Source organism: Hemicordylus capensis, chromosome 1, assembly GCF_027244095.1.
Source record: "Hemicordylus capensis ecotype Gifberg chromosome 1, rHemCap1.1.pri, whole genome shotgun sequence".
Classification (NCBI taxonomy): Eukaryota; Metazoa; Chordata; class Lepidosauria; order Squamata; family Cordylidae; genus Hemicordylus; species Hemicordylus capensis.
This window is the reverse complement of record NC_069657.1, coordinates 436369717-436393397: the sequence shown is the minus strand read 5'-3', so window position 1 is coordinate 436393397 and position 23681 is coordinate 436369717. Positions and strand designations below refer to the sequence as shown.

The 23681-nt window shown below is 45.6% G+C and overlaps 1 protein-coding gene across 4 annotated transcripts in view; it reads left to right on the top strand.

The window, feature by feature from the left end:
• The window catches only part of KCNK12 (potassium two pore domain channel subfamily K member 12), a 99376-nt gene extending 78111 nt beyond the window's left edge, over nt 1-21265 (top strand). The window contains exons 1-3 of one of the 4 annotated variants that reach the window (XM_053243885.1): nt 12087-12235; nt 19479-19576; nt 20304-21265. In XM_053243885.1, coding sequence (XP_053099860.1) covers nt 19480-19576; nt 20304-21199 — 993 coding nt within the window. In that variant the 5' untranslated portion in view covers nt 12087-12235; nt 19479 and the 3' untranslated portion in view covers nt 21200-21265. Of the gene's footprint in view, nt 1-12086; nt 12236-13972; nt 14014-19478; nt 19577-20303 lie in introns of those variants that run through there. The other 3 variants (XM_053243896.1, XM_053243878.1, XM_053243868.1) reach the window with 3 other exon arrangements.
• Nucleotides 21266-23681: the final 2416 nt, after the last annotated feature.

Genomic DNA, 23681 nt, shown 5'->3' with positions numbered 1-23681 from the left:
CACTGAAAAGGCCCTCTCTCTAGCATAAAAGCATAAGACTGTGGACTGCCCTTGCCCAGCGGGCTGTCCATTGAATTATTCCAGAATAGAAAGAGAACAGAAACAGAAAAACTTCCTGTTTGGACTTAGGCTTTTACCTCAGTTGCAAGGCCTTCTTGGTCCTGGGCGCTTTCCAGACTAGCTGCTCATCAGCAGCAAATTCCTCCATTCAGGCAAGTCGCATTTGAATCGTAAACAGCAGGGGGAGCAGTCTCACAGCCACTAACAACCCCAAAAAACAGCAACTTTTTCACACCGGATATACGACGTCCTTGCTCTGTATTGCAGTGATTCAATTTGCAACAAGGCATTAGAAATGTGGACGGCACCCTGCTGTCCGTGTAGGGACTGCAGTGCGGTGTCACGATACAGAAAGTGTGGAAGCACACTTCAGAGATTCGTCCTGACCCTGTTGTAGGGTCTAGTCTGGAAAGCACCCTGGTGTGTTATGTCTGTTATTCCTGAGTGTCCTGCTTGAATCTGTTTCATTATAGTTTCAATCCATTGGCTAGTTCTGTCCTCAGGAGCAACAGGAAACAAGCCTGCTCCTTCTTCTGTGTGATGGCCCTTCAGATATTTGACGATATCCACTCTTAGTCTTCTCTTCTCCAGGCCCAAGATACCCAGCTCCTTCAGACACTGATGAAAACTCCCCCTCCCCGCAACACACTAGAAGGCCAGGGAGGGAAGAGAAGCTTCCATTGGTATGAGTGGAAACCCACCCACCCCTTCCCAGGGCTTGTAAGAGCAAGGAGAGGAGGTTTTTGCACATAGCACACAGAAAAGGAGATTTCGTATTTACCCGAATAGAAGACACCTCTGAAATTACTCCTTACAAACAGAAGTTAACATATTTACCTGAATCGAAGACAACCCTGAATTTAAGATGATGCCCTTTAAAAGATGACAGGTTATACCTGCATTTACTCAAAAGGCGCAGGTCTCTGAATTTAAGACAACCTCCAGATTTCTAATATAAAAATCTTGGGGGAAACCTAGTTTTGGATTCAGGTAAATACCAGGGATGTGTACAAAAGTTCTGTGCACCATTGAAACGGACTCGGTTCGGGTTCAAAATGAGATGATTCGAAAGGGCTTTCAGGTATACTGGTAAAGGGCAATCCAATGAGGATTCCCCTTTACTATTAAGGGGGGGGGGCAGGGGAACGTCTGTAATGGTAGATCAGGCAGGAAAGGAGTCAAAAAGTACCTTAAATGTGCCGCCTGTGGCTGCAGCCACAGGGGGTTGTGGGTGACTCCCCACCCCTCACCCACCCCCACTGGCCATTTTAGTGACCTCCACACCTGTACAGAGGCCAAAACTGAGCCCAAATTAGGCCCAAAACGGCCTGGGCTACTCAAGGGAGGGCGAGGGTTAGGAGCCACCCCTGCTGTCAGCAGCACTTTTAAGTAACTTTTTACTCCTCTCCCATGCAATCTAACTTTACAGAAGCCCCTCTGCCCTCCCCATTTCTTGGTAAAGGGGAATCCTCACCGGATTCCCCTTTACCAGTAGAGTTCCGAGCTGGCTTGGCTTGAATTGAGCCCGGTTCGACCTCGAACCTTTCAAGCTGAGCCAGCACGCACACCCTTAGTAAATGTGATACCTTCCCCTTACACATTGTGGTCCTGAATGCTGATCGTCACATAGACAGCTGCTATGTTAGCATCTGTATGATCCTGAGATATTTATTTATTTATTTATTTATTTGTTTGTTTGTTTGTTTGTTTGTTTGTTTGTTTATTTATTTATTTATTTGATTTTTTTTTTTAATACCGCCCTTCCAAAGTGGCTCCGGGCAGTTTATGATTAAAACAAAACCATTAAAACCAATAACAGTTAAAACAGAAATATAAACAATATAAAACATCAATTAACAATTAAAACATCATAAAAAAACAATGAAACAATCAGAACAATTAAAAAACCCTCCATTTGCATAAGAGCTTAATAATGGGAAAATAGGTGATAGATTTAAGGCCAGAGCAACTTGTAGCTATAATGTGGCTAGCTGCAGGTAGGCACGCAGGTACTGGTATCACCTGTATATCATCAGTAAATCTAACAGCAATATTTTCCCAAGCTCCTGAATTGTTTAACCCCTCTCAGATTTAGGAGTCGAGAAGGCAACTGGTTGAGTTTTAATTTGTGTGTAATAGCCTCATAAGTATGAAATACTGCTGCCTCCTTTATCCCTAATTATTTTAGTAGTATTTTCAATACCTTGATCTATGGTGAGGAGGACTTTTAAAAATTTATTTGGTGTTATTGTTTGTAATAGAAGTTTGATTGTCTTCTCTTTTACATTTGTTTTAACCTCATGCTGGTCGCTGATCAAAATAAAGAGATTATTATTATTATATTATTATTATTATTTCTTGTTTACACAGTCAGACAGGTGTTATTGACTGGTTTGTTTTATCCAGACATCTAGTCCTTCCCAAGGACCTGGGATGGCTGAATTTTATTGTCAGTGTTGTTGTTGTTATAGATATCGTCGCAGAATATAGGCTGTTCCCAGTAAAGCTGCTTTTTGTAATTGGCTGGTGGTGATTTCTGTGGCCCCTATGGTGTTGAGGTGCTCTTCAGGGTCTTTTGGAACTGCACCCAGGGCGCCAATTACCACTGGGATTATTTTGGTCTTTTTCTGCCACAGCCTTTCAATTTCAATTTGTAGATCTTTGTATTTGGTGATTTTTTCTATTTCTTTTTCTTCTATTCTGCTATCCCCTGGTATTGCTATGTCAATTATTTTAACTTGTTTTTCTTTCTTCTCGACTACAGTGATATCTGGTGTATTGTGTGGCAGATGTTTGTCTGTTTGTACTTGGAAGTCCCATAATATTTTTACATCTTCATTTTCTTCAACTTTTTCAATTTTATTGTCCCACCAATTTTTGGCTACAGGTAGCTTGTATTTTTTGAAGATGTTCCAGTGTATCATCCCTGCTACCTTGTCATGCCTTTCTTTGTAGTCAGTCTGTGCGATCTTTTTACAACAGCTGATTAGGTGGTCCACGGTTTCATCTGCTTCTTTACAAAGGCGGCACTTGCTGTTTGTTGTGGATTTTTCAACTTTTGCTCCTATTGCATTTGTTCTTAGTGCCTGTTCTTGTGCAGCCAGTATTAAACCCTCTGTTTCTTTCTTCAAGTTGCCAATCTTAAGCCATTGCCAGGTCTTGGTGATGTCTGATTTTCCACTTATATTGTGCAAATATTGACCATGCAGGGGCCTATTTCTCCATTTTTCTGCTTGGTTCTTCACTTGTTCTTTCTTGTAGGCCTGCTTTGTTTCATTGGTGTTGAATAGTTTCTCGTTATTGACCATTATTATTATTATTATTATTATTATTATTATTATTATTATTATTATTAAAAACCCTGAAAACCAAGTTACAGCATTAAAACAATTAAAACTAACTAAAAACCCTGGAAGGCCAGACCAAACAGATAGGTTTTAAGGGATTTCCTAAAGGTCAATAAAGAATTCAGATTGCGGATTTCTGCTGGGAGTGCATTCCACAGCCCAGGAGCAGCTACAGAGAAGTCTTGGAGCTACAGAGAAGCACCGGAGAAGGTGCCTATTAGATAGGCACTAATCCCTTTATTTGGAAAGTCTGAGCCCCTGTAGAACTGCTACCCTGAACCAACTGTTGGGACTTGATGATACATTTCAGAATTCACAAGGACAGCAGCAACCTCACAGTCTTTTGACAGCTCATTAGCAGTACAGCCTAAGCATCTCCTTAGCTCCAAATCTGGGCTTGATGCCTTGGGGGCTTCTGTTTCTCCTCGCTTGATTAGGCGCCCAGAGTGCACTGATATCCTCCCCAAAGCTGCAATGCAGATATTGAAAGGAAATAATGAGATTGTCTGAACTGGACATGGACCAACGTAGACCATTGTGGGAAAATGAACTGGAAAAAATATCACTAGTTTTCCAATCAAAGTGGGAAGATATTTCGCTAACCATCAGTGGCATCGCGATACTGGCGGCAGCCCATGTCGTCTCTAAATCATTTGGCAGGCTGCTCCAGTCTTCAGCCCCACTGGCTCAGCCCCACACACACATCCGTCACTGCCTCCACAGCCCCCTATCACTGCTGCCACGGCCAGCTTGTTTCCCTTGGCTGGCTGCAAGGCAGTCTAATGGTTGAATATGAAATTCCAGCAGCAACGGTTCTTGGCACCTTTTATCCTAGGGACCACTGGGGGCATTAGAAGTAGTATCCGTGAAGAAGGGTCTTCCTCTTTATTTTCCCTCTTGTTGTCTCTCTGTCTGACCAAGTTTTCTAGGAATGGTAGACTGATATTCTCAGGGCCTGTCACTCTGCCTTTCCTGTTCCCAGACCACTCTCTCTCTGCTGCAGACTCCATTAGCTATGCAGCTTCTCTCTCTCTCTTGCTCTCGCTCTCTCTTTCTCTCTCGCTCTCACTCTCTCTTTCTCTCTCTCTCCCCTATGAGCACAAAGGAGGGCCCTAGCCCTGCTAACTGAGCAAAGAGACACCTTTTAAAGTGGCGATTCTCTTATATTTAGCAGGGGGAGAGCAACTGGCCCTATTCAACCCCAGCACAGCTTCCCTCCAGTGGCTGTTGCTGGTATCTGCCTTATGTTTCTTTTTAGATTTGTGAGCCCAGGGGACCATGTTTATGTAGTATTCATTTTTATATGTAAACTGCTTTGAGAACTTTGGTTGAAGAGCGGTATATAAATATCCATAGCAGTCGAAGACAGAAAGCTCAGGCACACAGGCTTTCTATCTAAGCATATAACTTCTCTGATAAAGCTTGCGTGCTCTGGAGTCTTAAACAATGGTCTCAACCTACATTTCAGTGGGCTCAACTTTTACTTTTCACGCTGGCTCTTTTATAATTGGGGTTAGTCAAACTCCTCCCCTCCAACAATAATGACATCACTGCCCCATCACTCATATAATGATGTCACTGAAGGCAAATGCCAAGTGAGGACGATGCCTCCCGACTCAGCACAGCAGTTCCCCTTCCCTGCTGTGGTTAGAGGTTTGCAGATACATGAAGATAGGAAGGAGCTGTAGCATAGAAGTAGAGCCCCATGCCTACTTTGAAGAGGAGAGCTGGTCTTGTGGCAGCAAGCATGACATGTCCCCATAGCTAAGCAGGGTCTGCCCGGGTTGCATCTGAATGGGAGACTTGATGGATGAGCACTGCAAGATATTCCCCTCAGGGGATGGAGCCACTCTGGGAAGAGCAGAAGGTTCCAAGTTCCCTCCCTGGCAGCATCTCCAAGATAGGGCTGAGAGAGACTCCTGCCTACCACCTTGGAGAAGCCGCTGCCAGTCTGTGAAGACAGTACTGAGCTAGATAGACCAATGGTCTGACTCAGTATATGGCAGCTTCCTATGTTCCTATGTTGAAGGTTCCAGATTCAATCTCTGGCATCTCTCATTTAAAGAATCCATGAAGGGGAGGCTGGGAAATACCTTTCTTTGCCTGAATACTGGGCTAGATGGGGTCCACAACCTTAGATGGGGTCCCCAACCTATCCAGCCCCAGCACAGCATCCCTCCAGTGTCTGTTGCTGGTATCTGCCTTATGTTTCTTTTTGATTGTGAGCCCTTTGGGGACAGGACAGGAGACCATTTTATTTATGTATTTTTCTTTGTAAACCGCTTTGTGGACTTTGGTTGAAGAGTGATATATAAATGTAGTAGATGTTGTAGTAGTAGTAGATCCCCAGATGTTGTTGGACTAGAAAAGGCCTGCTCAACTTTGGCCCTCCTACAACTCCCACAATCCCTGGCTATTGGACACTGTGGCTGGGGATTATGGGAGTTGTAGTCCAAAAACAGCAGGGGGGGCAAACTTGAGCAGGCCTGGACTAGAAGAACTCTGTAGGTTAATTAACTGTATAGCCCAAGGGTCTTCAACCTTGGGCCCACAGATGTTGTTGGACGGCCACTCCCATCATTCCCAACCTCAGTGGCCAAAGACTGGGGATGATTGGAGTTGCAGTCTAACATCTGGGGGCCCAAGGTTTGAAATCCCTAGAATATGTCACAGAAATGATACTTTTGATAAGGAGATATATGTGCCTTCTGAGAACGTGTATTTTATCTCCACTTAGGCTTTCCCCCTCCCAGCAAAATGAATGCCTGTGGTACTAGGCTATGCACATGCGTGGACGCCATGTGCATACTGACAGTGTACTGGGCTTCTTGGGACATGCGCTGCTGCAGCAGGAAGCTGGAAGGGGTGATGGGGAGCAAGTAAGCACCTGCTCTCTGTTTTCATAAAGTTCCCTTTCTAATTTCTCAAAGTGCTCGAACTGCGCTTTGAACTGCGGTTTGGGCACATCCCTTTTTTGTTTCTCCTGTAATGTCTCTTTATTTGTCTATTAACAAATAAAATACATGTTGGCATGAGGCCAAGGCACATTACGTAAATAAAAGCTGCAAAACTCAAGCATTGACGGGATGTCAAAGTATAAATTTTCATTAGAGGTTTTCATTTTGAAAAAAGCAGTAGCAATAGCAATAACAAACACAAAAGATTCCAAAAAGCAAACTTCAGAATCTCTCTCTCTCTCTCTCAGGGCTTGCTAGGAAAAGCTTGCCAAGTTGACTTTTTCATCTTAGATGTCTTCAAACTGCTTCAGTATCCACTCAAGATGTTTTCCTTCGGCCCTCCACACACTGTTGCAGGCCTTAGCTAAAAGGACTTTTTCCTCTCTTCCCTCCTCCCAATTAAAAACAAGAGTCAGGTGCAAATGATATGACCAGGCTGGCACAAGTGAAGGCCTTGCACAGAGCACAAAACAACAAATTTTGCTCTAAACAAAAACAGGACTCTTACATAAAAGATTGCTTCTCTTAAAGATGGCTTCTCTTAGGCTTGCTTCAAACTTCTTTTTATCTTTTGAAAGCAAACACTGCCAAATATGCCTCAAAAATGGGCATGACACTTGACAGGACTGACTCTGCCTAAACCAGCTTGATATTTTCAACCATGACTTTGGACCATTTCTTTATCCTATAAGCTCAATGCACCATTTTAGGGTTTGTTCCAAGCATTTAGAATCTACAGCAGGAGTAGGCAACCTTGACTCTTCAGCTCTTGCTGAACTACAACTCCTTTTATCCCCAGCGGCTAATGATGGGAGATGTAATTCAGCAACAGCTGGAGACTGAGAGCCAAGGTGACCTACCTCTGATCTACAGGATGGCAATGCTGCTCTAAACATACAATCACCATACAACATACATACAATCACCACGGGTTTCCTAATCGCTGTTTTAAGTATCCACGGCTGGGATATTGTTGCAGATCTTGCCAACTGCGACCCGAGTATCTGCGGCTTGGCAAGATTTCGGGGCAATTTGGGGTGAGGGTTTTTTTGCAATTTCCAGGGGTGATTTCCGGGGCTCAGGGGGAGATTTTCGATGCTCAGTGGGTGATTTGGGAGTCTCAGAGGGTTATCTTTTCCTATTTTTAACTGTATTTTTCTGTCTTTTCCCGACCGCAATTCCCCTAATCGCCAGTTTCCAATGTATTTCTATTGCTCTCCAACCACAAATTTGCCAACCACGAGGTTTTCCCGGAACGGAACCCTCACAGTTAGCGAGGGATGACCATATTTCATAGTTTACTAAAAGATAATCCTTACAAATGTGAATGGATATACCTGCTCCATAACTTGAACAGTAGGATAAGGAGATATCTGTACTGGTTATTTGTGTAAAAGTAACATACACCCCTGCTAACTTGGCAAAGAGGCACCTTTTAACGTGGTGATTCTCTTTATTTAGCAGGAGGAGAGTAACTGGCCCTATCCACCCCCAGCACAGGACCTCCAGTGACTGTTGCTGGTGTCTATCTTATGTTTCTTTTTAGATTGTGAGCCCTTTGGGTTCATCTTTGGGTTTATCATTTATTTATTTGTTATTTCTCTATATAAACTGCCGTGAGCCATTTTTTGAAGGACGGTATAGAAATCAAATAAACAAACAAACAAACAATACCTTTCCATCTGGACTAAATATGAAGAAATACTTCATAGTTATAAGGAGCCTATAGTCTCATTTGTTACTATAGCACTATTTAGATATGTTGTATGTGTGTACAAGTGTCCTTGAGTACAAATACTCAGGGACATATTTTCAGGTGGCACAGAGGGTTTCCTGGGGAACAGGCGGGTGTCCATCACAGCCCCACATGGGACCTTATGACTCCATTGGACGGTGATGTCATTCTCACAGCCAAAGGGGGAGGGGCTGGAGGAAAGGCCAGAGCCTATCTGTCTTCCCCCACAATATGGGCTCCACCGTGCACACACCCACACAATCAGCACTGAGGCGAGCCCAGAAGGAAGCCGGGCCGCCAGATACCCCACAATGCACTGCACAAGCAGTGTGGTGCAATGGGATACCTCCCTACTGCTGGGCCGATTCTTGCCCCCAGCTCTGTAGGTAAGATGGCTGCCAGCATCTGGCAAGGAAGGTAGGAGGCACACACTTGTCCTCCTTTCTACCTCACTATAAACCTGGGTTAAAAAGCAGGGCTACCTGGGGGAGGAGTGGTGGGATCAGGAGCAATTCCAGCACTTCTCATGACCAGCCCTACCTGGGCTAGCCCTGTCCTACCCAGGTAGTGCTGGTCATGAGAATAACTTCTGTGCATCATAGGCAGCCCCTACTTTTTTCTTTTCTTTCCCTTCCTTTTTCTTTGCCTCTTTTTTTTCTCTCTTTACCTGTCTAATAGCCACCTAATGGCACAGTGGGAAATGACTTGACTAGCAAGCCAGAAGTTGCCGGCTCGAATCCCTGCTGGCATGTTTCCCAGACCATGGGAAACACCTATATCGGGCAGCAGTGATATAAGAAGATGCTGAAAGGTATCATCATCTCACACTGTGCGGGAGATGGCAATGGTAAACCCCTCCAGTATTCTACCAAAGACAACCACAGGGCTCTGTGGTCGCCACGAGTCGATACCGACTCGAGGGCACAACTTTATTTACTTTACTTAGCCATCCCTGCTTTCTGTCTCTTCTTTCCTCTTTCTCAAGTGGCTCTTCCCTGCTCCACAAGGAGTTCCAAAAGCATATCTGCAAAAAACGATAACAAAAAACTGCACTGTCTGCCATGTTCTCTTCCTAGGTCCAATTGTTCACTCTAAGCCTCCAAATTCTCTCATTATTTCTCCAATTCCTGCAGGCTATGTACCAATTAAGGCTAATCTACTGTGCTATTGTTCTAGCACTGGGACTGCCCGATGGGTTTGCTTCCCCCCCCCCTGCTTGTAAGCTGCTCATGTTGTCACAGCATGTTTGCAGTTTCTAAAATTAGTCAATGAATTGTGTGTTCCTGTGGTGACCAGACTGATTTTCTTTTGGACCCCTTGGGGCCAAGCCAATTTGACAAAAAGGCATGCCTTGGTACATTCAGATGGCATGTTCCCAGGTATTTAGTGATAGTTTCCATGCAGTGGTAACCGAGCATCTCATCAAGAAGACGAGGCTTGGATATCTCCTTGGTGTGTTAGCGTTCAGTGAGGTCATTCACACAATCAAAAACTGTGTTCTACCTGGGTTTGGGAGCTGTGTGTGCTCTCTCTTCCATTCTGCTGCCCCACCCCACGTTAATGAGCGCTATTGCCTGCCAGCTGGCCATTTCTCAGGTAGAACCACAGGGGCTGGTTAATCATGCTAACTGAGCAAAGAAGCACCTTTTTAAAATGGTGATTCTTTTTACTGAGCAGGTGGAGAGCAACTGGCCCTTTCTATCCCCAGCACAGTTTCCCTCCAGTGGCTGTTGCTGGTGTTTACCTTCTGTTTCTTTTTAGATTGGGAGCCCCTTGGGGACAGGGAGGCATTTTATTTATTTATTTATATCTATGTACCCTGCTTTGGGGACTTTTGTTGAAAAGTGGTATATAAATATTCGTCGTATTCATATTTGTCGTATTCATATTCAAATATTTGTCGTATTCATATTACTCAGCCTACGCAGTTCCACTGGATGAACAGCGAGCCAGCAGGCAGTGTGTCTCTCATTAATGCCAGGGTGGGGCAGGGCGGGTTAGCTTTGGTGGGCAGAGTTCAGGAAAATGAAGGGGGAACTCCTCAAATGCTTGGGGGTGGGATTTGCATCCCTGAGAATGTGCCGTTCCACTTGTGGAAGAAATCTTTCACCATTACTTAATGCATTTAGTATATTTGTACACCGCCCCAAACTCACATCCCTGGGCAGTTTACAACAAACATAAAACAAATTAAAACAGAAATTAAAACACTAAAACAGTTTGACGCCACGATTCTAGTTAAAAAGCTTGAGTGAACAAATGTGTCTTAAGAACCATTATATCTTGTGCTGGAGTACTGAGCAAGAAAAATGAAGCTAAATCCAGTCTATTTGTAAACCGAAATCAGCTTGCGCACCTGGAAGCCCTAGAACCAGCCTATGATTCCTTGAACGTTTGTACCCAAATTTGCAGCTATTTTCTTTCTGCTTGCAGTGCATTGGATACAACCCAAACAGGTACAACCCAGGAGAGGAGAGCTGGTCTTGTGGTAGCAAGCATGACTAAGCAGGGCCTGCCTTGGTTGTATATGAATGGGAGACTTGATGTGTGAGCACTGTAAGATATTCCCCTCAGGGGATGGAGCCACTCTGGGAAGAGCAGAAGGTTCCAAGTTCTCTCCCTGGCTTCTCCAAGATAGGACAAGATTTCTTTTTATAGGACAAGATTTTTTTATTGAACCAACAAACTACCAAAGCATACAGTACATTGCCAAAGCACAATTATATACAAAGTGGTTGTTTGTACATATCTACAAAGATTTACACACAATGATTTGGAAACCCACAAGGTTATGAAGTATATGCAGGTAGTACTGTAACTCGGGGGTGGGGGATTTCAAGGCACATCAGGTAATCGGGGGGTGGTGGTTACATCCGACGTCCATTTCCACAATTTGTCCCATTGCTGTTTAGAAGAGATACTCTTGTCTTTTTGCACATAACCACACAAGCTTTTCCAGAAGAGATTTACTGTCTCATCTGCGTGAACCTCTTGGTCGTGTCTTCTGTCCCTATTCCTATGCAGGAGCATTGCATAAATGACATACAGGTTTACTAACCTGATTACAATGAGGGGAACATTCCAATTCCCTAGTATGAGGGGACCCGTTCGTCCCGTTTCCTTGAAGGTTTCTTTCTTGGACCTCGAAAGGAGGTTCTATCGCTCAAACCCGAGGTTAGTTCTTCCCAAGTCTGTTTTTCCAAATCAGGCCACTCTAACAGCTTGCTTACTCCCTGCCACACTCTTTTGGCTACCACACACTCTTTTAAGAAATGTGAGTGGGTTTCCCTGAATGTTTTACCTAGCTCACTAGCTTTCTGTTTGCAGGTGATTTTAGGGCACTCTTGCTGGTCCTCTGGGAGCCATGGCTTAGCCGCAGTAAGTGGTAGTACTTGGTGGTATAAGCGCCACCTTGTTTCCCATAAATGGAAAGGGACTTTTTAAGATAGGGCTGAGAGAGATTCCTGCCTGCAACCTTGGAGAAGCCGCTGCTGGTCTGTGAAGACAATACTGAGTGAGATGGACCTATAGTCTGACTCCATATATGGCAGCTTTCTGTGTTCCTATGTAACCCACTGGCAGGTTTAAACAGTTTGTTTATTGCCCCTCTTTCTACAATGGAACGCAAGGTACCATACATCTAGTACCAGTCTCCAGGTACTGAACAGATCCAGAGCTATTTAGGGCCAAACTATATGTAACCTTAACTGCATCTGTGTTAGGGTTCCCAGATGTGGACTTTTACCCTGGATTTGCAACTATTTTAAACCCCCTGCAGCTATTTTTGTGCTGGTGGAGGTTTCCAGCCATCCTGCTGCAAGCACCAAGTGGTTCAAATCAGTCAGTAGCAGTTACCTGTGAGTAGGCCCATGAGGTAACCCGTGAGTAGGGCTTACTCACGTGTAATGTTTGCTGTGTGGCGGCAGGAGGAGCTCATTTGTATGCTGCTGCTGTGCTGGCAATTCTCACCCCATTTCCCCAGCCACAGGTATTTTGCAGCAGCCTGCCTCCTTCTCTTCTCAGTGGATCTCTGTGACTGGCCCAGTCACGCCTCAAGGAGGGATTTCATCTACTGACTGTGTCCTGTGTCTCTGCTGCTCTACGGCTGCAGTGCTCAGCCAGCAAGCTCCCTCCAGGTCAGGAAACTTTCCCTTTAGGTACCACTGTAGAGGGGAGGCTAGTATTGCACGGTGGAGTGTGTTCCCACCCTCAAAACGAAATTGAAATGCCCCCATTTGCCTCGTGGGATTCTGTGATCCAGAGGTTACTGCTGTTTGAACTCTGTGGAAAGGGTTCTGTGGTGGTTTCCCTCCCCCTTGGAAATGAAAAGAAGAGGCACCATTTTCCTCACAGGATTCTGTGATCCAGTCAGAAGAAGACTGGTGTTTGAACTGTGTGGGGAAATGGGTGTGTGGGTTGTATTCTCAAATTATCCTGTTTTTAGCAAAGCATGCATGTATTGTACCGATTGATTGATTGATTTGATTAAGTGCCGCCAAGTCCGTAATTTGAATTCTTTATTGGCATTTAGGAGAGCCCTAAAGACCTACCTGTTCAGCCTGGCCTTCCAGGGTTTTTTTAATTGTTTTAAAGGGTTTTTAATGTATCGGGTTTTTATAAGGTTTTGAATTGTTTTATTTTTTAGCTGCTTTATTGTGTTTTAAAATTTTCATTCCTGATCATTGATTGATTTTAACTGTTTTATGATATTTTTGAACCACCCTGAGCTATTCTGTAAGGGCGGTCTAGAAATCAATCAATCAAACAAACAAACAAACAAACACAAACAAATCGGTGTCAACTCTTAGCGACCACATAGATAGATTCTCTCCTGGATGATCTGTCTTCAACTTGGCTTTTAAGGTCTCACAGTGGTGCATTCATTGCTTTTGCAATTGTACCAGTTAGCATATGTAAATTTTATGCAGTTTTTTAATGCAAAATGGGGACTTTTTAGAGACTTTTTTGGTGAACAGCACCAACTCTTTCCACTTTTTTGGTGACAGATTTCAACTATTTTCTCCACTTGGATCTGGCAACCCTAATATGTGTGGACGTACAAACTTACATTTACTCATGAATTGCATCAGTGCAGGGTCACAATCAAGAATGCAGTGCAAATGTAGGGGGTATTTAACCTGCTAAAAATGCGCACACACACACACACACCCTGCTGGAAACAGCTGTTTAATCCCAAAAGTGTCATTTGTGAGAGGCATGGGTTTGGGGCAGTAAGTGGCGCAGCAGAGAAATGCTAGACTATCATGCAGAAGGTTGCCGGTTTGAATCCCTCTGGTGTGTTTCCCACCTATATCAGGCAGCAAGCAGGGATATAGGAAGATGCTGAAAGGCATCATCTCATACTGCACGGGAGATGGCAAACGTAAACCCCTCCTGTATTCTACCAAAGAAAACCACAAGGCTCTGTGGGCGCCAGGAGTCAAAATTGACTTGACGGCACACTTTACAAATATTCTAAATCATTAAATAAATTTGCTTTGATGTACAGTATTTGTTACAATTGCACTTTGTGGGTTAAACAGTCACTTCAGCGGCGGGCGGAGGGATGATTTTCAGCAGGGAAATATGGAGCTAAAGGGCTAAATACCCCCTATCTCTGCACTGTAGTCCTGATCCAACTTGCAGCCTTTCACAGCTGCTACTCACAAGTAAATGCAAGCCTGTTGATGCAGTGAATGTCACAGCACTGTTTGGCCCTTGGCCTCATCAAGGTATGCCTTTAAATGATAGCTCTGAAATCTCAAGTGGGGCATTAACCAAATTACTTTGGAGCACTTTGTACTTCTCTCTCTCTCTTGCAATAAGAAGGATTGCAATAATTGTTGCCCCTGAAGAAGATTTGATTGAGAAGCATTTGGCAACAGAAGACCTTTTTCCTTGGCCCCTGCTTGAGGTTCACACATTTTATATTTAAATTTGTTTTATATTGATTACTGTGTCTGCCTTGAAACCCTAGTGTTTGGGGTAAACACTGCTAGTAGGATGTAATATGCAGCAGACAGTATGTCTAAGCAGAAGTCAGTCCTATTGAGTTTAATGGAACTTAGTCCCAGATGAGCGTGTATCGAAAAGCAGCTGTAGTTATGATCTTAGTGGCATGTCAGTCTAGCTGCTGTTTCAGTAGCACACAAGACCCATCATGTGGGCGGGATCAGGGATGCCATAACAACTGTGCCCACCACCCATAACGGCACAAGAAGTAACCATCTCATTTTATTTACAGTAATCCCTCCAACAATTTCAGGGCAATATACATGGTGTTTTTCACCCTCACCCTTCTATCCTCCCAACAACCCTGTGAGATAGGTTAGAGTAAGAGCTGACCTACCTTATCCCTACTAACTAAGCAAAGAGGCACCTTTTAAAGCAGTGATTCTCTGCTGTTTAGCAGGCGGAGAGCAAATGTCCCTATCCAACCCCAGCATTGTTTGGGTCTGCCTTATGTTTCTTTTTAGATTGTGAGTAGGGAACCGTGTGTGTGTGTGTGTGTGTGTGTGTGTGTGTGTGTGTGTGTGTGTGTAAACCTCTTTGAGAACTTTCATTGTAGGACTGGGAATAGTGGTAGTAGCAGCAGCTACTGGCCCAAAGTCATCCATTGAGCTTCATAGCCAGGGGCGGCCCTTCCATGAGGCAAGGTGGGGCGGTCACCTCAGGTGGCAGATTAGTCAGGAGCTAGAAAGGCAGCAAGATGCCCCTTGCCACTTACATCAGAGGAGCTCTTTGAGATCAATCTGACCCTTGCAAGCTTTCCAAGGAGCACCTCTCCTCACACTGCTTACAAAGCTTGCAAGAAGCACAAGGAGGAAAGAGGCTAGCAACTTGCCCTCCTCCCCATCCCATGTGCCACTTTCAAAACTTGAAGAGGTCAGTTCTGAAAGGGAGCTGGCCCTCACTGGGGTAATGCAGCAAGACAGCTTTTTGTCACCTTGCCTCTGGCCAGGCACGGCCCGTGAATGCGCCTCCGGGGGGGCAGGGCGGCGGGCGGCATCTTTAAGTGTAAATGGAGCCGGTGCTCTGTGCCGCCCAGCAGCCCCCACGGCAGGGAATTGCCTCAGCCACTCACCTGGCTGCTGGAGGAGGCTCGCCTCTGTGGGAGCCAGATGATGCTGCCCGCCGCCACCACCCCGAGGCGCGTTCACGGACCATGCCTGCCTTTGGCGCTGCAATACCTTGGCCCGCCCTTATTCAGGACTGCATAAGGAATTGAATCCACATCTCCCCAGTACTGGCCCAGCATTCTGACCAATACACCACACTGTTGGATCACACAGAACTGTCCAATACACTGGGACCTCTAGAAATGCATACTAGCCAGAGTTATCATGTGGCATCTGTCCCCACTGTGATGATGTGTAGTCTCTGATAAGTCCAGCCCCCCGCCACCTGCCGCCATCACACCGCTTCCCCAAATTTCTAAATATCTGGAATGGGGAGAAAAATGTGACTTATTTATTCAGAGATTATGTAACACATGGGTTCTTAAGGGCTCAAACAGCAACTGAATATGCAAGAACAAAATAAGGATTAGCAGAAGCACTTCGAACTCAACATATTCTCACACACTTCTGTCCTGCCACTCCCCCACTGCCTTTGGAGAGTCTAATTTTTAACTGATCCAAACAGCTTTGGAACGAAGGGGGAAAAACTTTCCAAACTGAAACTCCTGCCTTCACTTCTGCAGAGTTAATCTAGCTCTTCTGCTCTTGCAAGCACTCACTCAGGGGCGGAGCTATCATTGGGCGGACATGTTCAAGGGATGTGAGCTGTCCAGCATCTGGGAGTAGAGTGGCCATGTCCCCTGAAATTTTGGGTTTCACCCAGATTTTAAGCATCTCTCCCAGCTTGCTTAGCCCTCCCAGATTCTCCTAGATTTCAGATTTCATTTTTTCAAGAAAGCTAAGCTCTAGCCTTTGAAGAAGTGGCATTATGGAGCAAAACGTGCAGTTACTCTTCTGCTCAGAAATTATTTTCCAGCCAATTTACATAATGTGCAAATTAGGCACACGGATTTGGAAAGCCAGAATATGGCAACCCTATGACTGGAAGCAGCCTCACTTCCCCTCCACCCCCACCCCCAGCCAGATATCCGGCCACGTCTGCTGTTGCTGCCACTGCTGCTCACTCACCACCCACTTGCTACCCGCACTGCCTCTGTCCGCTGGCTCCTGGGTGGCAGGAGGCAGCCCACAGCCCTCCCCCCCCCGGCTGGCCAGTACTCCTTTGCTGCTAGCTGCCTCCCCCCACCACTTGTCCTGGCTCCCGAGCCCATCCTGCTTACTTTCAGCCAGGAGCCTGCTGAGAATGAGGGTGCACATGCACCTGGATGGAGACGCAGGGTGCATATGTGCTCTCATTCCCAGTGGCTTCTGAGCCTGATGGAAGCAAGATGAGCCTGGGAGCCCTGGTGAGCGGGTGGGTGGCAGGAGCAGTGGTGAAGCAGCATGGGAGAGTGGGGGTTCACGTGCGCATGAGTGTGAGCAGCATGCTGTTGTGAGGGAGGGGGGGCCATCCGTGTTCAGTGCTGGGACACGAGCCCATTCTCTCCTCACTACCCCACTGCAGTCACTGCTTTCCAGTAAGGCCCACAAGAGAACTTCAAGTTTTACAATGCCCTGTAATCAGTGTCCCCTCTAACAGAAATTCCCAGGTGTGGTTGACTCCAACTCCCAGAATCCTCGGCTGTAATAGTTTTGCTTGGGGATTCTGGGAGTTGTATTCAACAACATCTGGAAATCCCTGTTAGAGGGAAGACTGCCTGTAATTAAATAATAGATATTCATAACGAGAGCAAAACAAAATAAATCCCCAAGCTGCACTTATAATTAAATGCCCAACTGCTCGCCTAAGCAAGAGGCTAAAGTTGGTTCAACTTCTGTCTCATCAATAATAATAATAATGATAATAATTTGATTTCTATACCGCTCTTCCAAAAATGGCTCAGGGTGGTTTACAAAGAGAAATAACAAACAAATAAGATGGCTCCCTGTCCCCAAAGGGCTCACATTCTAAAAAGAAACATCAGATAGACACCAGCAACAGTCACTGGAAGTACTGTGCTGGGAGTGGATAGGGCCAGTTAATCTCCCCCTGCTCAATAAAGAGAATCACCACGGTAAAAGGTGCCTCTTTGCCCAGTTAGCAGGGGAGACAGACAGACAGACATCCCTCATCGCCCTCTGGTCTCTTGGTCTCTCACAGCAGAGCATGTCACTCCCTGACCACACCCATCAGCCTGAACCAACTACTGCAGCCCATTGGGGCAGGGCTTACAACTACACACACTGCCCTCTCCTTGTTGCTACAACTGCCACATGAGAAGCTTTTAAGTAACTTGCGGTTATCTGTTTCCATTCTTTGTATACCAGTTTGGGGTCTAAGACTGCTTTTGAAGATTTGCCCAGCAATTTACTGGAGAACAATCTGAAAGCATAATTGGCAACGTCCTATTTTTCGCAATGTCCTTGAGTTGTTTAGATGCCACAGAAGAGAACTTGATTGGTATGGAGGTCAAACAAAGGTGTAATTTTTCCCCCTGCGAGAGCTCTAAATCTCCACAGCTGTCTGACTCCCTGGTAGTGTATTATCATACTTTAGCCTCTTGGATATGGGGGTTTACTGTATGTTTTGATTCATCGAGTGCCAGTGTGCTATTACAGACTTCCCGCTCATCCCAGCAACAAGCTATACACTAGCAAACAAGCCCTCGAATTAAGCCCTTGGACTGTCAGTGAGTAAAGCACATACAAGCTTGCCCCATACACATTTCAATTCTTGGGAATGCGACAGAGCTGCGTTGCCTGTTCCATGGAGTTCTAAATAGGGATGTGCAGAACAACCTGAGCTCAGAATGTTCGATCTTGAAACAGGCGGAGAGGAGAGCTGGTCTTGTGGTAGCAAGCATGACTTCTCCCCATAGCTAAGCAGGGTCTGCCCTGGTTGCATATGAATGGGAGACTTGATGTGTGAGCACTGCAAGATATTCCCCTCAGGGGATGAAGCCGCTCTGGGAAGAGCAGAAGGTTTCAAGTTCCCTCCCTGGCTTCTCCAAGATAGGGCTGAGAGAGATCCCTGCCTGCAACCTTGGAGAAGCTGCTGCCAGTCTGTGAAGACAATACTGAGCTAGATAGACCAATGGTCTGACACAGTGTATGGCAGTTTCCTATGTTCCTATGTTCCTAGGCGGTTTCGAGTGTTCCGAGCTCAGAACAGAACACTCCTAAGAACACTCTGCATGTGCGGAGACCAGTTGAGCTCCAGTGATGTGCCGCGACATGGGATGCCGGCTGGAACATTCCAAGTGGAATGGGTTTGTTCGGACCAAAACACCAGATCACTCCAATGTTTCGGTCGGAATGTTTGGGCCATTTTGCATTCCATTCTGAGCTCATAATGGAACGCAAAACCCATTCTGTGCACACCTTTATTTCTAAATGATGCCACAGAGTTCTGAAAAAAGGAATAGTCCTTTGATGTAAAGAAAATCCGTTAAAATGGAGGTCGGCTGGTAACCGCAAACCAGGAGTGGGCAAATTTTGCTCTCCAGCTGTTGTTGAACTACAGCTCCCATCATCCCCAGCCACAAATTGTTGTAGTTCAACAATAAATTTATTTATTGTCAACAACAGCTGGAAGGCCAGGTTTCCCCACCCCTGCCTAGACCTCTAAGGCATCTCTCCATTCCAGTGTTTAAACCACACCTGCACAACTTGGCCCCCCAGCTGTTTTTGTACTACAACTCCCATCATAGCCAGCCACAGTGGCCAATAGCCAGGCATTGTGGGAGTTGTAGGCCAACATCTGCAGGAGGCCCGAAGTTGAGCAGCCCTGGTTAAACATTTGAGGTTCTACCATGCTCAAATATGACACCTCATCCAAAGCTTTTGGCCTTGTAGACTCTGTTTCTAGAGTAAACCCAGTGGAACCAGTGAGTGCACTGAATACAAGGTTGCCAACTAGTCCTGGGCAGAAATGGGAAGGCCAGATTCCCAACAACCATAATCAGAATTGAAAGAGGGGCACCTGTTTTGAAAGAACTAAGAAACCATTTCATTCTTAGAGTGATCCCTGCTTGGCTAGGAACACCAATCACATGGCCAGAACAAGAGGAGTTCCCTTCACTCACATAGATTTGATATGGCCCTTACTGATACCAGCACATCACTAAGTCTGATTTGCTACATGGTGTGGTGATGCCTCTTCTGAGATGTTCCCTGCTCTGGATTATCTAAAACTAGAATAACTTTCTTTTTCCTTTCCAAATGATTGTTTTATTCATATGCAGATTGATGCAGATTTATGCAATGCATGAATCAATTTATTAAAACTGATAGTTATTTGCTTAAAATTTATTTAATACAGGATGTGGGATACAAAGCCCAACACATGTGATAGGGAAGGAATGGCACCAAAGGATCGCCTACCACGATGCTGGCAGAGGACATCCCAACATGCTTCTGGTATGTCCCTCATGTGGGGGACTGAATTACACCTCTACACATGCTCCAAATACCTGGCATACATGTGGGGGGAAATTCAGATGAACAGACACACCCCCATACACATGATAAAGGGGCATGCTGGGAGTATGTCAGGATGTCCTCTGCCAACATTGCACAGGAACATAGGAAGCTGTCTTCTACCGAGTCAGACCATTGGTCGCCATCTAGCTCAGTGTGGTCCACCCAGACTAGCAGCGGCTTCTCCAAGGTTACAGGCAGGAGTCTCTCTCAGCCCTATCTTGGAGATGCTGCCAGGGAGGGAACTTAGAACCTTCTGCATGCAAGCATGCAGGTGCTCTTCCCAGAGCGGCCCCACCCCCCTGAGGGGAATATATTACAGTGCTTACACGTAGTCTCCCATTCCAATGCAAACCAGGGGAGACCCTGCATAGTAAAGGGGATAATTCATGCCTGCCTACTTTATCATATGTACTGGGCTGCATATTGTCCGTACCACCCCTGTGCTGATTTTACAGTCAGGGCCTGCCATACTATTAGGTAAGGTGAGACCCCAAGTGGCAGATTTGGGGGTACCAATAAAAAGACAACAAAAGATCTATTGATGATGATGATGATGATGATGATGATGATGATGATGATGATGTTACCACTGCAGAAGCATTGGAATGTTCACTCTCAGGTCATCTCTGTTTATAACAGTCTCATTATCTCACTGCTTCTCCAGGTTTCGGAATGTCCACACCAGCAACAGTAGCTGGCAAAGCTTTCCTTATCGTTTATGGTCTCTTTGGGTGTGCTGGGACGATTCTGTTCTTCAATCTTTTCCTGGAGCGCATCATCTCGCTGCTGGCTTTGGTCATGAAGGCTTGCCATGAGAGACGGCTGCGGAGAAGCGGCCTTCTACCTCCAACCTGCCGAAGGGGCTCAGCTGTCTCCGATGCAGACAGCCTGATTGGGTGGAAGCCATCAGTCTACCATGTGATGTTGATCCTGGGAATCTTTGCCATTATTCTTTCTTGCTGTGCCTCGGCCATGTACACAGCCGTGGAAGGGTGGAATTACATTGACTCCTTGTACTACTGTTTTGTCACCTTCAGCACCATCGGATTTGGTGATCTGGTGAGCAGTCAAAACGCTGTGTATCGAAATCAGGGATTATACCGATTCGGGAACTTCATGTTTATATTAATGGGGGTATGCTGCATATACTCTCTTTTTAATGTCATCTCGATAGTAATCAAGCAGGTTTTAAATTGGATGCTCAGAAAGTTTCGATGTAGATGTTGCCCAGATTGCCATAAACCAACTGCTCGCCTTGGGCGGCGCAATGCCATCACGCCAGGATCCCGTTTCCGCCGGCATAACTTCTCTATGGAAACAGATGGACAGTATGATAGCGATACAGAGGGGAGAAGGCTTTCAGGAGAAATGATCTCCATGCGGGATCTCACAGCCTCTAACAAAGTCTCCCTGGCACTTCTGCAAAAGCAGTTATCCGAGACAGCCAATGGCTACCCTCGGAATGTCTGTATAAACACTCGACAAAATGGCTTCTCGGGAGGAGTGGGTGCTCTAGCCATCATGAACAATAGACTGGCAGAGACAAGTGATTCTAGGTAGAAATTTTGAAATTATCTTCTATAAAACAAAGACATTTTCTTATCCTTTATTTAATAAAACAATATTTTAAAAAATCATTCTGCTGATCTCAAAGGAAAGTTTATGGAAACTGTTGTGGGAGTTTATTTTAGTATGCAATCTTTATTTAAGAGGAGTTTTAAACAAGTCTTTTCTAGGCTACAATACAATTTCTCCTCAAGCTTGTTTTTGTTTTTGCAGGTACTACACATTACAATACTACACTAAACATTACAATAAGCATGTTACAGGAGGAATTGATCTGGATTCAGATGCAGGATGAGAGGGAGGCAGGGTTTAGCCCCACCACATTCCCAATTCAGATTGGTTACAGCAGGCTTCCGCAAACTGCGGCCCTCCACATGTTGCTGAACTACAACTCCCAGCATACTCAGCCACAATAAATTGTGGCTAGGGATGCTGGGAGTTGTAGTTCTGCAACATCTGGAGGGCTGCAGGTTGGGGAAGCCTGGGGTACAGTGTTCCCTGTAAAAGGGATTCCCAGATGTTGTTGACTACAACTCCCAGAATCCCCAGCTGCAATAGCCTTTGGCTGGGGATTATGGGAGCTGCAGTCAACAACATCTGGGAATACCTCTTTTGCTGATTGGGTCCCCTGCTATTGGCTGCTGTTTGCCTTAGGAGGGCAGCTGCCATTGGCACCTAGTGTCAAGACCAGCACCTCATCAGCCGTGGCCTGTGAAGTGGCTCCCTTGCAGAAACATCCAACCACAGCAGAGGAAGAGGATTCCCACCCTTCCCAGCAGCAGTTGGGAGGCCATGCTGGAGGTATGGGGTACCTCAGACAGCACTATTCATGCCTGCAATTGCTGATTGGCTAGACTTCCCCCACTCAGGGATCAGCTGCTGATGTCAGCAAGGGCGTGTAGCCAATCAGCAACTATGCATTATGCACCCTGCCAGTGGCAGCTCAAGGCCTTTGTGCACCCAAGGCAAGGAACCAAATGCCCCCCTTTCCCCTTGCACGCACCCTCCTCTCCCTCTTCAACCTTTTGCTAAAATGGGGCGCGAGGGCATCTTGCTGCCCTGCTGGTGCCCCGATAAACTGCTCCCTGAGGCAACCACCTCATCTTACCTCATGGAAAGGCCGCCCCTGCCCTGCCTCCAGCCCTACCTTCCAACTGCTAACGGTAACGACTGGATGTCTTCCTGCAGTGGCCCACAATCCTACCAGCAAACCGCTTCGCAGGCTTCAGGTGCTGAGTAACGACAGAGTGGTGATCATTTTAAGCTGGAGCAATGGTTCCAGCATCCCTGCCCACAATAAATTGTAGCAGGGGGTAATGGGAGTTGTAGTTCAGCAACATCAGGAGGAACCCTTGTTGGGAAACACTGTGCTAGAGAATATCTTCTTTTTTAAAAATCGGGGTTAAAATGCCACAACCATGGTTCAAAACATTATAACTCTGTTTGCTTCTTTAAAGAGCTAATGACTTGCCTTTACCCACCTCCTGAATAGGCACAGGCAAAAGAACCTGAATCTGCATTCAACTGGGAGTTATTCGCATGTGGCTTCATGCTGCGGGGTAAATGTTGAGCGAAGCATTGGGGGAAACAGCCCCTCCCCTCTGCTCTTGGTTTTTGTTTTTGCAAGTTCACATCGCATGCCTCTGTGTTTTCCTTCTAACCAATGGCGGGGGGGGGGGGGGAGAGAAAGAGCTTCCTAAAGAACTATGCCTGCATTTCTAAAGAGAGTGTCCCTCTTATCATGCTAATGATTCTACATCAGTACCTCTCCTTATTTGCTCTGGCATTTTCAGAAAAAGTAGCTTAAAACCAGCATTTTAAAAACTCGGAAATACACCAACATTAGCTAGAATTTGCAAGACAAAGCCCGATGCGTGTGTGGAGTGGGTCCAAGGATCTTGAAGGTACTTCGGGGTAAGTTTGGCTGGTGTGTGAATGCACACACTCTCTTCTGAAGGAGATTCGGGGTAGAAGCCCTGTCTGTGAAGACTCCTGCTGGTAGAGCCTCAGAGCTGCTTTTCACATAATCTTTTAAAGACACTGAGACAAGTTCATTTCCAGGAAACATATCCAAATCTGGAGGAGAAAAGCCCTATGAAATTGAAATTTCAGAATGATAGTGCTTTTGCTATCTGGGATTCTTATTTTGCAAAATGCTTTACAGTTTTTTAAATGTAAAGATGGTGCAATAACCCTGCAAGGCACTTTGTTGTTTCTGTTTTATAAATGGGGAACAACAGAGAGATGGATATTTTCCCAAGGCCACAGACTCATTCCACAAAAGAGGTAGTGCTTTAACTCAGGTATCCTGGATTCTAAGGCCATTAGAAATCGGAGAGTCCTGTACTGAAGGAGCTACACTGGCTGCCGATATGTTTCCGGGCAAAATACAAGGTGTTGCTTATGACCTATAAGGCCCGAAACAGCTTGGGCCCTGGGTATTTAAGAGAACGTCTTCTTCGTTGTGAACTCCACC